The sequence below is a fragment of the Pseudorasbora parva genome, chromosome 4, assembly GCF_024679245.1.
Source record: "Pseudorasbora parva isolate DD20220531a chromosome 4, ASM2467924v1, whole genome shotgun sequence".
In the NCBI taxonomy this organism is placed as follows: Eukaryota; Metazoa; Chordata; class Actinopteri; order Cypriniformes; family Gobionidae; genus Pseudorasbora; species Pseudorasbora parva.
Genome location: NC_090175.1, coordinates 10383451 through 10398766, shown reverse-complemented (window position 1 = coordinate 10398766; position 15316 = coordinate 10383451). Strand labels below are relative to the sequence as shown.

The window sequence follows — 15316 nt, the reverse complement described above, 5'->3', positions numbered from 1 at the left end:
TGCCATATCAACACTATGGAGAAAAAAATAGCGGCAAAATTAAAAAAGCTTTTAACAAAAAGATTTAAAGAATTAAAAAAAGGTATTACTGAACATTTATTTTACCATAGTAAAGGTAAATTTCTTACTAAGTTTATTTTTCATCTCTGTTTTTTGTGTTTATTTAAAATAAGACAAATCTGATATTATTGTAATCTTATATCTGTTAACAGTTGAGATCGTTAATGCTGATCCAACAGCAGAAGACGCGAGCCACAGTTTTAATCCCCGTCGTAGGTGTTATAATGAGCCCCTATTATAAATATGATATTATATTCTATACTTTTATGAATTCTTTTGAGAAACAATGAGAAAAGGGTGAATAATGACTGTGAGTCAATGTTCAGAAAGTATTCATTAGTATTCAGTTTTTGCTGTGTTAGCGATGTGTTTGTTGTCAAAATAAAAAATGTGTGTATAAAATATGCATTTATTTAGTTTGTTTTGGATTTTTTATTTATTATATCTGATAACATTTTAAACTGTCATTTGCTCATGTTACAATGTGAGCAAAAAGTATACACTGTTTTAATGAAACAAAACCACATAATTGTACGTGTGCAATACATGTGGGAAAAAATAAACACTCTAAACCCCAAGTGGATTTAAACTGAGACAGTCAAAAAGCATAAGGTTTTGCCCCGCTCTCCCCTAGTTGGCGAAAAGCATAGCTATTTGACAAAAGAAGTATGTCTGAATTCACAGTACTCAAAAAAAAACTAGACAGCTAGTACCTGTCCTAATAGCTACTACCGGCGAGATAGAGCATGGACCCTTTACCATTAGGGCCACGGGAGAAGATTTGTGAATGCACTGTAAAAAAATTTGGTTGGTTTTTGTTGGTTTAACTTAAAAAAGTAAGTAACCTGGTTGCCTTAAAATTTTGAGTTTATTGAAATTAAAAATTTGAGTTGATACAATGAAGGAAATTTGTTTAATAAATAGAAACTCAAAATATTTTTGTATCTGAACCACATACATTTTTTGATAAATCATTAAAATAACACTATTTGGCATGTTTCACTGCGTCATCAGAAATAAAACACACACAATTACCCAATATGCTTACAAAATCTTTTAATAATATTTTAATAAAGGTTGTCGAATCTCAAAAAATTGTCATTGTATTAACTCAAAATTTTAATTTCAATTAACTCAAAATTTTAAGGCAACCAGGTAACTTTTTTTCTAAATAATTTTTTACAGTGTGCCAATGAAGACAGGAAGTTCTGTGATAATGACAACATGGCAAATGTAGTTACATTCATGCTACACACATATTGAATGTACTTTTCCAGATTATCCAGATTAAATTCATGCTACACACATATAGAATGTAGGCCTATTTAGAGGTTGCGAAGTAGGCTAGTAATTTCTTATCCAAGGTAGGTACTTAAGAGAGCATCCCTCTATCCCCTCCTCACCCCAAAGGGCAGAACATGACCATAAATTATAAATTGACTTCCTTGAAGTGACGGACTTGTGAAAGGGACAAGACTTGGTAAACCCAGCTTGATCTGCCGGCGATTTGATTTTGGCCTGCACCTCAGTCTAACCTGTACACTATGCCACGTTCCAGACAAACCGTGATCCATGTTTTTCTAACCTTCAACCCGTGAAAGTGCACTGGAACGGCCATTAAACTTGTGACGTCCCGCCCGTGAACCCGTACTAGATCGATGTACTCCCAGTTACGAGTTCTGACATCACATAGCCCGTGAAACAACAATGGCAGCCCTACGGATGCGGTGTTTATGTAAGTCATACATTAAAAACCAAATCATTTATTAAAATAAGGTATTGCTCTAATGTTATTTATCCGCAAATGTTATGCATTATCAGCAGCTTCTCTAGCGTCAGCTAGTTTCCAGTCCATTGAGTACAAGAATAAATGAATACCAAATACATTTCCAAATATACAAAGAACATAAAATAAAAGGTATAACAGCTTCTCTTGCCTTATGTGCCGTTTTTTCTCCTCTGTTTCCCAAATAAGTAAAAAGTAAGCGCCTTTGGAGATAGAAATGATTGTAAATGAGCATAAGCCCTGTATGGTCCGCCATGCTTTGTTTACATTTAGCTACGCAATTCCTTGCGCTCAGGGAGTCTGGCGTAACTTTGGCTGAAACACGACAAAGTCGTCAGTCATGGTTTGAAGTTGTAATTTATAGGCTCAAAAACCTGCCTGGATCGAGCATTCATTTCTACTGCTTCTGTTACACTTTTGCTGGAACCAATCACAGACTGGTTTGCTCCTTGATCACGCCTCTTGTAGTCTGATTGGTTGAAGGACTATCCAATTGTACAGAGTCATTTGAATAATGATCGTTTATCACGTCTCTTGTGCAGTAGAAAATACAGAGCATACTCCTGCTCTCAAGGACCAAGACCAATGTTTGGTCTGGTGATAGCCAGACAAGAAAGGGACCGTATTCATAAAGGGATTCAGTTGTTAACTTTCATTTAGAACGCCCCATGCCATGGCGCCCCTTTCAAGGGTGCCAAAACACAGTTTGGATCTTATGTGATTTCAGATGCAGCTGGAAGTCATTTTTGATCACATGATCCTGGTAGCAATTTTAAGTACACAATTTTGACGCCATATTTGATGCAAACGCTATTTTATCAGGCTTACATTCCAATTACAAATGAAATGGACTACTGTCAGAAACATCTTTAAAGTACGTGACATTCTCTCCCCTTCTAAAATGAGAAACTTCTTCATGCATTTGTTACGTAGACTTACCAAAGAGCACTTACAAAGAGTTCATAATGCATTCGCACGAATGTAAACTCACTCTAAAATTAGAAATCACATTACTCCAACACTCAGATCCCTTCACTGGCTGCCTGTATCATTCACAATTGAATTGAAAATCCTATTATTAGTTTTTAAATGTCTTCATAGAACTGCCCCAATACCTTTCCAATCTGTAACAAGATCGCTGCCAAAATCAAATAGTAAGTTGTTGGTTGTGCCAAAAAACACGGCTAAAGATTGGCGAGTCAGCCTTAAAGGGATAGTTCACCCAAAAATAAAGAAAGAAAAGAAAATGATTTACTCACCCTCAAGCAAACCTAGATGTATGACAATCAGAGTTACCGTATATTAATAAATATCCTGGCTAATCCAAGCTTCAAAATGGCAGTGAATAGGTGCCCAAAATTTGAAGCCCAAAAATGTGCATCCATCAATTATAAAAAATAATCCACGTGGCTCTTGTAGACAATTTACTTTATAAAGTTTAAATTTCTTATATTTTCTTTCACCAACATCAGAGGCGGACAGAGTACACAGCTTCATAACTTGAGTAAAAGTACAGATACCCTTTGCTAAATTTTACTCAAGTATGAGAAAAGAAATACTACAGTCAGATGTCTACTAAAGTAAAAGTACTGAAGTTCTTGGTTTTAAAAGTACTTGAGTATCAAGAGTACATTTTCTAAATATTGCATTACTACTGCCACAGTGCTTACTTTTATGTGCAGAAACATCCTACATAGAGTTATGAAAAATATTAATGTTTAAAATAATGTAAAAGGAATTTCAAGTCATTTTTATCACTTTACCATGTTGCTTTATTTAACATTTCTCACTTGTCCACAATGCAATAGCACAAAGGCAACGCTCTGACAAACCTCTGCTAGAGTTTTAATGGATTTTTTTCCTGACTGTGTTAAACACACCGCATACTGAAGAACATCACGGGTCGACACACTCCCGGGATGGACCTGCTGAGTCTTCACCCATTGTTTCGTCTCTTATCTAAATCTCACCATGGAGTTGACTTTGGCAGAAAGCTGAGGGTGATTGCTGATAGGCTGTCCCAATCAGTGACGCCTGCCCAATCTAATCACGTTAGTTATATAAGCCTACTTTCTCTGTGTTATATAACATCTGGGGGAAAAAATTAACAGCACTGCTTAACTGCTTAAAAAATGGAAATATTGATTGGTATTGATCTGCGCATGATCTGCACCAAATGCCAGGAAATGGTGCATACTTGAAAAAATTGCATGTGTCCCATGGTGGCTGACAACATGTCACGCAACTGTTTTCAGACTCTACAAGCATGTCTACATTTCACTGACAACAATGATTCTTAAAATCAGCAAGCAGAGGATAAGTGTTGAAAGATCCATCCATGGCTTGATATAATTTGTTAATAATTTTGAATAATATGCATAATTGTTGTAAAAAAAAAACTGTTATTTAACAAAAAATATATAGGCTATAGATAATGTTTTTTGTTTGTTTGTTTGTTTGTTTTTTTACTGATAAGTAAATGCCTAATGTAATATATAGCATTACAGATCTTCCACAAAGAGGAGATATAATATTTCAAAAACAACTGCAGAAACATGAGGTCCATTAAGCCTGGTTTATATGTCTCATAATTTTCCTATAAGGATAAATTAGTCCGGGTTCTTATGGGTTAATTGCTGACGAAGATACAAGCTACGAGCCTCAGAAGGACTGGACTTGTGTTGGTATTTACGAGGTGAGAAGTCGTGTTTACGACATCATGTGTGTTTAAGTCTCTTTGGTCGGAGCAAGATGGCGGTGTACTTTATTTGAATTAATTTCACGAAAATACAGCAAGGTTCGTTAAAGGAAGTGTATGTATGATTGTGGCCAAAACTGGTACTGCAATCACTTTGACTGTAGAGCGGTGTATCCCCCTCCCCCTGACTCGAGGTTGCCAGATTGTCTGCAGGATCAGCAGAAATGTTTGTAGATCTGCAGCTGTGGTAACTAGAGCAGATCTGGCAACCCGGATGCCCAAACACTACTGACTTCATGATTGGTCGATAGGTGGAGGGCGGAGCTTCAGGCCAAAACACAACATGTCAACATCAACATCAGTTGAGGACTGAGACAACAACTTTATGATGACAATAATAACCTGGCCGGACTACTGTTGTCAGTGATAGAAGTTATTTGAAATGAACATGATTTCTTAACCTCTTACACTCAGGGCCATTTTTGGGGATTTCTGCCTGGATTTGGCCTACCCAGATTAAAAAGCTTTCCATACACATGGTCTAGGTTCGAAATGTTGGTGTCATTTTGCAGGAAACCCTTTGAAGTTACATAAAACAATGCTAAGTCATAAACATGTGTTTCTGTTGTCTAAGCTGTAATAACCCCCCCAAAAGTAGGTGCTTTTTGATTTCCCCCCCCCCATAAGTTCATTTTTGAAAGTGTGTAACTCAGGCCCTGTGTGCTCTAGGAACCTGTAGACAGTTTGGGCTGTTTCCACTAAATTACAGAAAACAGTGGAAAAACGAAGTTTGCCTGTGTCATGTTGTGTCACCTTGTGATTTATTCAAATGGATCTGAAGGGATGACCCCCCTTTTTTCCACCTTTCCCCCCCTCCACCACCCCTTCCCACCATCATATACAGTGATATAAATGCAATATTCTCATGTCATTAAATTAATTATATATGCTGGAAACAGCCCAAAGTGCCTGCAGGGTCCTAGAGCACACAGGGCCTGAGTTACACACTTTCAAAAATTAATTTATATAAAAAAATCAAAAAGCGCCTTTTTTTGGGGGGGGGGGGTATAATAGCTTACACAACATATACTTACATGTTTATCCCTTTTAGCAGTGTTTTATGTAACTTTAAAGGGTTTCCTGTAAAATGACACCAATATTTTGAACCTAGCTAGACCACTGTATGTGTGTATGGGAGGCTTTTCAATTTGGGAAGGCCAAATCCAGGCGGAAATGGGACCAGAGTAATATAGTGTAAACATTACTTTGTGTAAAACAAATGCCAAAGTGATGCATATCTCCAGAAAGTAGAGACTGACTTTCAAATGGTACGACATATAACATCATAGCTCCACAGACATTTAAAATGGAAAGTATATACATGACGATGTCATTCCCGTCCCTGTACAGGGTCCACGGAGTTTAAGATATCACGGCCATTTTATGATTCATTGAAATACATTTCTTACATACAGGTCCTTTAACTCTGCTTATAATGAACATCAAAGAATGTAAATCATCAGGTGAGTTTTAATCTTTTACGTTTTTAATTAATCTATGAAGCCACTGTAAACTGTATCTTGACCTTATATATTAGGCTAATTGTTTTATTACAATGCTAGCTTAAATGATAAAGCCTGACAGTGCCACTGCTAAATACCCGTTATATTCAACTACAGATGTACATTGCATCCATTTATTCTATTCTGCAGTGTTTCTCACGGGCACGCCCCCAACTTCGTCTTCTTCGTTTGATGTTAATGGCAGTTGCCAAACCAATTTAAATGGTGCATTCCCGCCACCTACTGGATAGGAGTGTGGAGCGCATAATGATTGGAAGTTTGAAACCAATAATAATAATAATAAATAATAAAAAAAAATTCTAAAATCTATTGGCCTTGTTTGTTTTAAGAAAATAACTAATTCATGAAATATCCCAGACTGTTTTGATTCATTTCCTAACAGAACCTAAAGAGACAACTGATTTTAACAGATCATAAAGTTTGATTTATCTTAAATCTTGCTCCTTCATATGCATCACACTCTATAAGTATGCTCTGCTGATTCTGTTTTACCACATGAATCACAGTTTCCATTTTCTTTTGCTTAAAGAAAATCCCGAAGTTCCCACTGGTATTTACGATTTCGTGGTGACTTTCATGCGTGTTCAACTCGTAAATACCGAGATACGAGCCTAGATTAAATCATAAGAAATAAGACCGAGCAGCGCCCTCTGTCGGACCAAGAGAGCGTCGCATGTCATTCGGTCATGCGCGACAGGTAAATTTGTCTCATTAACTGCAGATATAATACAGGTGATGCTGCCGGATTCTTCCGCTTATGTTTTAAAACAAGCAACTGACAACAACGCAGAAAGTTCACGATCATAATTCCAAAATGACTAAATATATTCTTATGATATTAATCTATCTGACACGTTTGATAAACAGTGCTGAGGTGAGTAGCTCATCATCATAAGTCATCTGATGGCGGTCTCTCCGCTTCACATCTCACTCATATTGTCTGTTTTTGGCAGATCGACAGACAGGCATCCGCAGGTAAACAGCTGTCAGTCATATTTTCATGATAAGTAGCCTATGAACACGTTTTTGTTTTGTTTTTTTGTTTTTATACGAATGAAAAATGTCGCTCTGCTTGTTTGTTTACGTTGTTCTCGGGTTTTTTCCAACTTTATATATTTTCCTAAAATATTCAATGACTATTGTGTGAAAATTAGGTTATTCAAGGGAAAATCAATTATACCATTAAATATATATATATATATATATATATATATATATATATATATATATATATATATATATATATATATATATATATATATATATATATATATATATATATATATATATATATATATTGTATAAGAAATGTATGTTTTTATTTGATATTGTTATTTTTATTCATTTAAATGACCAGTAATTCTCTCTCTCTCTCTCTCTCTCTCTCTCTCTCTCTCTCTCTCTCTCTCTCTCTCTCTCTCTCTCTCTCTCTCTCTCTCTCTCTCTCTCTCTCTCTCTCTCTCTCTCTCTCTCTCTCTCTCTCTCTCTCTCTCTCTCTCTCTCTCTCTCTCTCTCTCTCTCTCGGTTTTAAGGGGGGGGGTTGTGTTTAGTTTTTTTGTAAATCTTTTGTAATAGAAAGTTGACTGTAATAATAAAGGTGAACTTAATTCTTTCTCTCTCTCTCTCGTGTCAGGTGGAGGTCGAGAGCAATACGCCTTCTATGCCCTGCGGAGCTGCCATCAAGTTCTCCGCGCTGACAGTGGTGAGTTCTTCTCCCCTGACTATCTGTGCTCAAACCCCCCAGTGTGGTGCAACTGGACCATCCAGGTGCATCCTGGGAAGCGTTTGGAGCTGTATCTGGAGGACTTGACGTCCCCGGACGCCTGTCACCTGAAGAGCGATCAGATCCACCTGGATGAGTCTCCAGCGGCTGCGGGAGGACAGAGGGTCCTGGAGAGGTGCTGGAGTAAGGCCCGATACACCTCTGTGTCCAACACTGTTCAGGTGGTGCTGCTCATCGACAGGAACCTTCCCGGCCCATACAGGGGCTTCTATGGACGTTATAAATCTTTCGGACCTCTGGATACTCCTAATCTTGAGTATGAAGGTGAGTTATTATTAGCCAAAGAGGGACATACCAGTAAATTAAAGCTTCGTCTTTCGTGTTTTAACACTCGATTGCACTCATGGACAAGGTCGAACTGGAAGCCATGTTAATCTTGGACTAAATCGGCCACCGTAGGAGTTAAAACGAAATCAGAATTGAGAGGAACAGAAGTACTAAATATATTAGTATATGAGTAATATTTATTTATTTAGTAAACTGATGTGTAGATGTTGACACTGTATTTCTCTGTACAGACATTCCTATAGACGTGATAGAAGCAACATTAGGTGATGGAGATGAAATGGATGCAGTTACAGCTGCTCCGCCAGGTCTGAACACCCAAACCGCTTCTTCTGGTCTGACCAGGTCTGTGACATTTGGCTCCACCTCAGTGATGAATGAACTCCCTTTCGGGAAAAGGGAATCCTGGGAAAAGAGTCCTCAGGATTCGACTACGAATTTAGCTCCTCGCAATCTATCGTTTGGTTACGACAGTGATGTTGCATCTGACGATGATGCATACAACGGCAATCATTTCTCTGCAACGTCACTAGAAGCAGCTGGTGGGTTGGCCACTGAGACCCAACAAAATCAATCGGGAAGTGGACCAGCTCAGCTCCGCTCCAGGTACCAGGCGGCTTACACACAGCTCACAGATACGCTCGGCCCAAACACTCAACCGCCACACACCAGGAGCGAAGCTGGTAAACCCGCTGCTCGCCCTCCATCTCCCATGCGTAGGAATGTGCACGCGCAAACACACTCTCCTGATGAGATGGAGCCGGGCCGACCCAAAATGGCGTCTGATGTTGAGAAAGTGGGGCCGCGGGATGATGGGGAAGATGTTTCTATGAAGACGACAGCGAGTGAGAGCAGCGTCACACTGGACACACAACCCAAACTACACCGCAAAGGTGCAGTTACATTCTTTACATTTAAAAGGCAGTACATTTTGCATAGATCCTCTCTTATGACCATCACTGTTTTTCCCCCCCAATTTTCCAATGACAATCAGGCACGCCAAGATGTTCTAATTACATAAGAAATTAAAAATGCCTAATATAATTATTATATTGTTGTTTCCATCCACAGAGAAAGCTCACTACCAGCAGAGCATAGGAAATGTCACTCACAGCAGTCATTTACCTGGAGGTGAGGAGTGCTTTCCTTAAACCTTTAGCAGATAGGGATCTATTTATCACCATTTTATCTTTTTTATTTTCTTTACAACCATTTTTATTTTTACGCATGGTATTCTTTTTCTAATGCATGTTATCACTTTCTATGTAAAGCGCTTTGAATTGCCATTGTGTGTGAAATGCGCAATATAAATAAACTTGACTTGCCTTAACCTAAAAATTCAGGTCAAAGTTTAGGTCCACTGTTGAAAGTTTATAAGGGCAAACGTTCTTCTGCTGTAATATCATCTGTCCAATCAGAGCTGTTGTTGGAGGTGGATGTAGAGGTCCTTCTGAAGCCTCATTATGAAGAACCCTTTTCCCTCAGACCTGCTTTAGAGACCATGGTGATGCTCAATATGATTCCTTAATATTTCCTAAATATTATGATTCCCCTAGATGTTCAGTCAAACGGGCCACTTTCGGGCTCAATATTGTTTTACAGATACAAGAAGCGTGTGGACATCTCCCCCTGAAGAGTCTGGACTTCAAAAGACTGAAAAAGTGAGCACTTCCTGAAGCATGTTCATTGGGAGATTCTTCCAGTAGATCTGCTGACAGACTGGCGATGGGTTTGTTTTTAGGTTGAGTTCTGGCGTTTTCTTCATTGTGTGGTTGCGGTTTGAGAAGGGCGCTGTAGGAGCTCTTCAGTCCCGTCTGCAGGAGCTACAGGACCGAACCATCAGATCCCAAACCAGCAAAACTCAGGGCGTCATTGCATCTGTCTCTACTGAAGGTGATCGCACACCTGTCGCTCTTGCTCATTTTCTATAATGTATTTATATTCATATTTAAATTAAATGGTGTTTAAATATTTAAATACAATGAAAATATTTTAGTAAAACTCTATTTAAAACATTTTTATTTAATTTAAATGTAATGTTTCTAATTTACTTTTTGGGAAAGCACTGTTATTTTAATTGCATTTTTTAGTATTATTATTATTGTTATCTAGTATATAGATATTTTAGCTATCTATATACTAATTCGTAATAATAATAGATTTTATTTATAACGCACTTTTCATTCCGAAGAATCTCAAAGTACATAATAATAATAATGATGGTAATAATAATCATTATAATCATAATAAATCAATAAAATCATCTATCCAATCATCCGTCCATCTTCCTGTGACTAGTAATATACATGTGCACATATACAGTGGGTACAGAAAGTATTCAGACTCTGAATTTTTCACTTTGTTCTATTGCAGCCATTTGCTAAAATCATTTAAGTTAAAAAAAAATTCTCATTAATATACACACAATTTATTTAAAAAAAAAACCTGAAATATCACATGGTCCTAAGTATTCAGACCCTTTGCTGTGACACTCGTATATTTAACTCAGGTGCTGTCCATTTCTTCTGATCATCCTTGAGATGGTTCTACACCTTCATTTGAGCAAAGGGTCTGAATGACCCAGTGTCAGTATGGGGTGCTGTGTGTACATTAATGAGAAAAAAAATAGCTTAAATGATTTTAGCAAATGGCTGCAATATAACAGAGTGAAAAATGAATGGGGGTCTGAATACTTTCCGTACCCACTGTATATAAATGTATATACCATAGACCGTAAAAAAAATATGGACGACTCGACATCATCCGTTTCCGCTTGCCATATTTGAAGCTTTCAGGCGGGGGTGCACGGCGCTGACATCTTGGGACCGAGTCTGCGCAGTAGCGATTTCGGGACCGGAGTTGCGCAGTAGAGCAGGAAGTACAGCTGCGATATCAAAAGCCCGCCCACACTCTCACAGATGCAGAACAATTAATTATGTTGATGTGAAAAACAGTTATGGAAATGTAGAAATTAAAGCTAAAGCTCTAATCTGCTCCCAAAAAATTCTGAAAAAATTCCGTTAGTGCCTCAGTGACAACTTCACTCAGAGAAGCCGTCAGTCTCAGCTGTCAATCATGACGTCACACCCCCCATTTTTATAGCATCAGATAACTAACTCAAACTAAACTTATTTAAAAAACGAACACTTGAAATGAAATCATCGTGATGATAACTGCCTTCAATGACATAAACTAACTTATTTGAGGAAAAAATATTTGAAGTGTAATTTTACTGTTTAGTTTGCCTCGTGTCCATTAGAAAACACAGAGGGGCGGCTATACTGGGACCGGTCACCGGGGGGCGATCGAGGCGCGAAAGCTTCAGTATCTGAGAGGGAGCCTGCAGGCTTGGTATATACCATAGACCGTAAAAAAATATGGACGACTCGACATCATCCGTTTCCGCTTGGCAGATTTGAAGCTTTCAGGAGGCCTTGCACTGCCCGGACATCTTGGGACCGGAGTTGCGCAGTAGAGCGCAGGAAGTAGAGCAGGAAGTACAGTCGCGATATCAAAAGCCCGCCCACACTCTCGCAGATGCAGAACAATTCATTATGTTGGTGTGAAATAAACAGTTTTGGAAATGTAGAAATTAAAGCTAAAGCTCTAATCTGCTCCCAAAAAATTCTGAAAAAAGTCCGTTAGTGCCTCAGTGACAACTTCACTCAGAGAAGCCGTCAGTCTCAGCTGTCAATCATGACGTCACACACACCATTTTTATAGAATCAAATAACTAACTCAAAGTAAACTTATTTTTAAAACGAACACCTGAAATGAAATCATCGTGATGATAACTGCCTTCAGTGACATAAACTAACTTTGGGGAAACATTTTTGAAGTGTAATTTTATTATTTAGTTTGCCTCGCGTCCATTAGAAAACACAGAGGGGCGGCTATACTGGGACCGGTCACCGGGGGGCGATCGAGGCGCGAAAGCTTCAGTAAATGAGAGGGAGACTGCAGGCTTGGTATATACACACACAGTCAGTTACGTTCTGACTGAGATAACACTGCCCTCTAGCTGTTGGGTTTTACACAGTCTGTGGATTAATTTGAAAACAAAGCCACAAAATAATAAATAAATATATATTTTGAGAATCGATACAGTATCGACAAACATATCGCGATAGTCACGTGTATCGATATTTTCTTACACCCCTAATAATTAGATGGATGGATAGATGATTGGATGGGTGGATAGATACAGTAGATGATGGATGGATGGATGGCTGGATAGATAGACTAGATGATTAATTGGATGGATGGATGGATGGATGGATATAGTCCTTCAGTGTGACAGCGTGTCTTAAACACAATTCATGTAGTCAAAAAATACTGGCTTAAAATGATTTTAGATGGAGACTTATGCAGTCGTGATCTTACCAAAACATCTGTTTATCTCAATCCACTCTAAACTGGTGAATTCGTGTGTGTGTTTGAAGACATCGATGAGTGCGATACGCAAATGGTGGTGTGTGGCGCTCACGCCGAGTGTGTGAATCAGTTCGGCTCGTACTCCTGTCGCTGTCTCCATGGTTACCGCGAGGGCGTGAGCGTTTGTGTGGAATCTGCTGAACTTGGTGAGAGACTGATATTCAGAAGTTTATATTGACATGTCTACTCTGTTCATGGATGATACCGTATATTCAGTATTTTCCCAATAACTTGCCTTCGCTTGCCTGTTTTTTAATTGCCTATCATAACTTTTTTACATTTTCCTCTCCACTCACTTTCTAGACTGTAGCGGGACGTTATCTCCCAGAATCCTCCGGGGTGTTTACGCCATCTGTGGCCTGCTCGTGTTGCTCATCTTGCTGTTGCTCTTGGTGATGCTTTATCTATATCGCCGACACTTTAGGGGGGTGTTCCTGCCTCACTGCCAAAAAAGCAACGTTAGCAGTGTCGTGGATGCCGTGGCCAGTGACGATGACAACAATAACACAGGAAATGATGATTGCATTGGCGTGTCCAGATTCCCGCCTCCACCCCCACCCATGAGGATCCCCAAAGATGGCCACCGCTCTCTGGACCTGCCATTATTACGCTTCAGCTCTCTAGTGCCTCCTGATGGATTTAGAAGTAAAATCCATGCTGAGAAACACCAGTTCTGATTGTTAGTGTTGCTCTCGTCTGTCGCTAAATTCACTGCACTTCACTGGGTTTTTATTTGTACTAGTGAACTATTTACTTTGTTTCCATGCTTGCTTTTTTCCTGTGCTAGTTTATAATTTATGAATTGATTTGGTGAAACACTGGTTTGTGTTTGGTCTGTTCTTGTATTTTTGTTCACAGAAGACTTCTCACTCTAAAAAAAAAATAGAAATCAAAAGTGCTTTCTGTACTCTGTAAATTTCAATGTCGGGGTAATGCATTAAGTCACATTTATTTTCCCATATCACTAGTAAAGTAGCGCGTTAAAAGTGAGCCCAAAATAGTTACTTTTAGTAATTATATATTGTAGCTAACACATTACTTTTAAAAGTAACTTTTCCCCATCATTAGTAGTTTTATGCAAAATTGTGTAAATGTATGTAAAATTAGGTGGATACATTTTACTAGTTCAGCTCTTTTCATGAGTTATGGCTTTTTGTAAGTGCAGTCTCCATTAAAAAAATATCTTTGGAAATTTAAAGGATGTGGGAATAGCTCTGTTTATATCATGGATGGATGGATATAGTCCTTCAGTGTGACACTGCTTTTTAAACACTATCCATGTAGTAAAAAATACCATACATGATAAAGGACACGTATTGTGGCTTTAGATGGACTTGTTTGGCAATCGTTATCTTACCAAAACCCCCCGTTTATATGCATTTGCTCTAACCAGGCCAATTTATGTGTGTGAAGACATCAATGAGTGTGAGAGACGAATGGTGGTGTGACACTCACGCTGAACATCTACAATCAAATTCTTCCTAACCGTAACAATTTCAATTAGAGAGCTCTACAAATGAATTCTTACAAGTCATGTCTCCATTGAATTCCGTTCATTTTTAATTACACAGCTCTACAATTGGATTACCATTACAACTAGAGCTCCCTAATTAATTCCTTACAAGTAGAAAATGCAATTGCAGAGCTCTAATCGAAATTGTACAAGTAAAAAACACATTAAAGAAGTGTAACGGCAGAGCTCTGTTCTTAAATTAGAGAGTTCTGCAATAGATTGGAGAAGCAGGGCTGTTTAATCACCGAGGTCCTATAAGGGTACGAACGCTAGGGAAATGTTTATTCATTCACAATAGGCTACATTCATTATTATTTCATTATATCTGATGAAAATGGCTTTGTCATTGTTTCTTGTCCCCTCACATTGACAGTGACTTATTACATGCATCTCGCAAAAGATAGGCCTATTTTCAATTCAAAACTGCGAAATTAGAGTTAAAGGGATAATTATATATAGCCTATATATATATATATATATATATATATATATATATATATATATATATATATATATATAAAACCGTAAATACATGGAATAATATATTGATGGTATTGTACATAAAAATATATATTTCTGTAATATATTGCAAAATATACAAATGATTGCCACTTTCAATATATTGAACTATAAATAGAATATAAATATTAAATCCCATATATGTGAATTTATTGCCCAACGTATTACATGATGTTTTCCAATATACTGCAATATAATTTTGTTTCGTAAGGGTATATATATATATATATATATATATATATATATATATATATATATATATATATATATATATATATATATATATATATATATATATATATACTTGAAAATGCTTAAATGACATAATTTGGGTGAACTATCCCTATAAACTACTAAATGGCTTGCCATACTAGATCATATATAAACAGAACAAATCCCAAAACACATTAAACAACAATACAACCCACAAAGAAAGTATCTCAGTCTCTTTTAAATCAAAAATGGTGCTGCTGTGTAAAAAAGATCAGTGAGACTCAAGAAAAATAAATGTATACAAATAAGTGAATTCTTATATAAATAACCTTCTCTATTATGGGTATATGCTTTAGATTAAAGATTAAATTAAAATTATATTTAAATAATACAACGTAGTTTGCCACAGAAAAGCTCACTTGCGCCCTCTGGGATTATGGTT

At 37.5% G+C, this 15316-nt stretch overlaps 1 protein-coding gene across 1 annotated transcript; it reads left to right on the top strand.

Moving 5' to 3' along the window:
• Nucleotides 1-6864: 6864 nt before the first annotated feature.
• Nucleotides 6865-13447, top strand: zgc:66455 (uncharacterized protein LOC393502 homolog). The gene is made up of 10 exons (XM_067440843.1): nt 6865-7001; nt 7081-7102; nt 7761-8174; nt 8429-9088; nt 9267-9326; nt 9614-9699; nt 9798-9856; nt 9937-10088; nt 12638-12775; nt 12933-13447. The coding sequence occupies exons 1-10, from the start codon at nt 6942-6944 to the stop codon at nt 13304-13306; spliced, it is 2025 nt and encodes a 674-aa protein (XP_067296944.1). The 5' UTR covers nt 6865-6941; the 3' UTR covers nt 13307-13447.
• The last annotated feature ends 1869 nt before the right edge of the window (nt 13448-15316 follow it).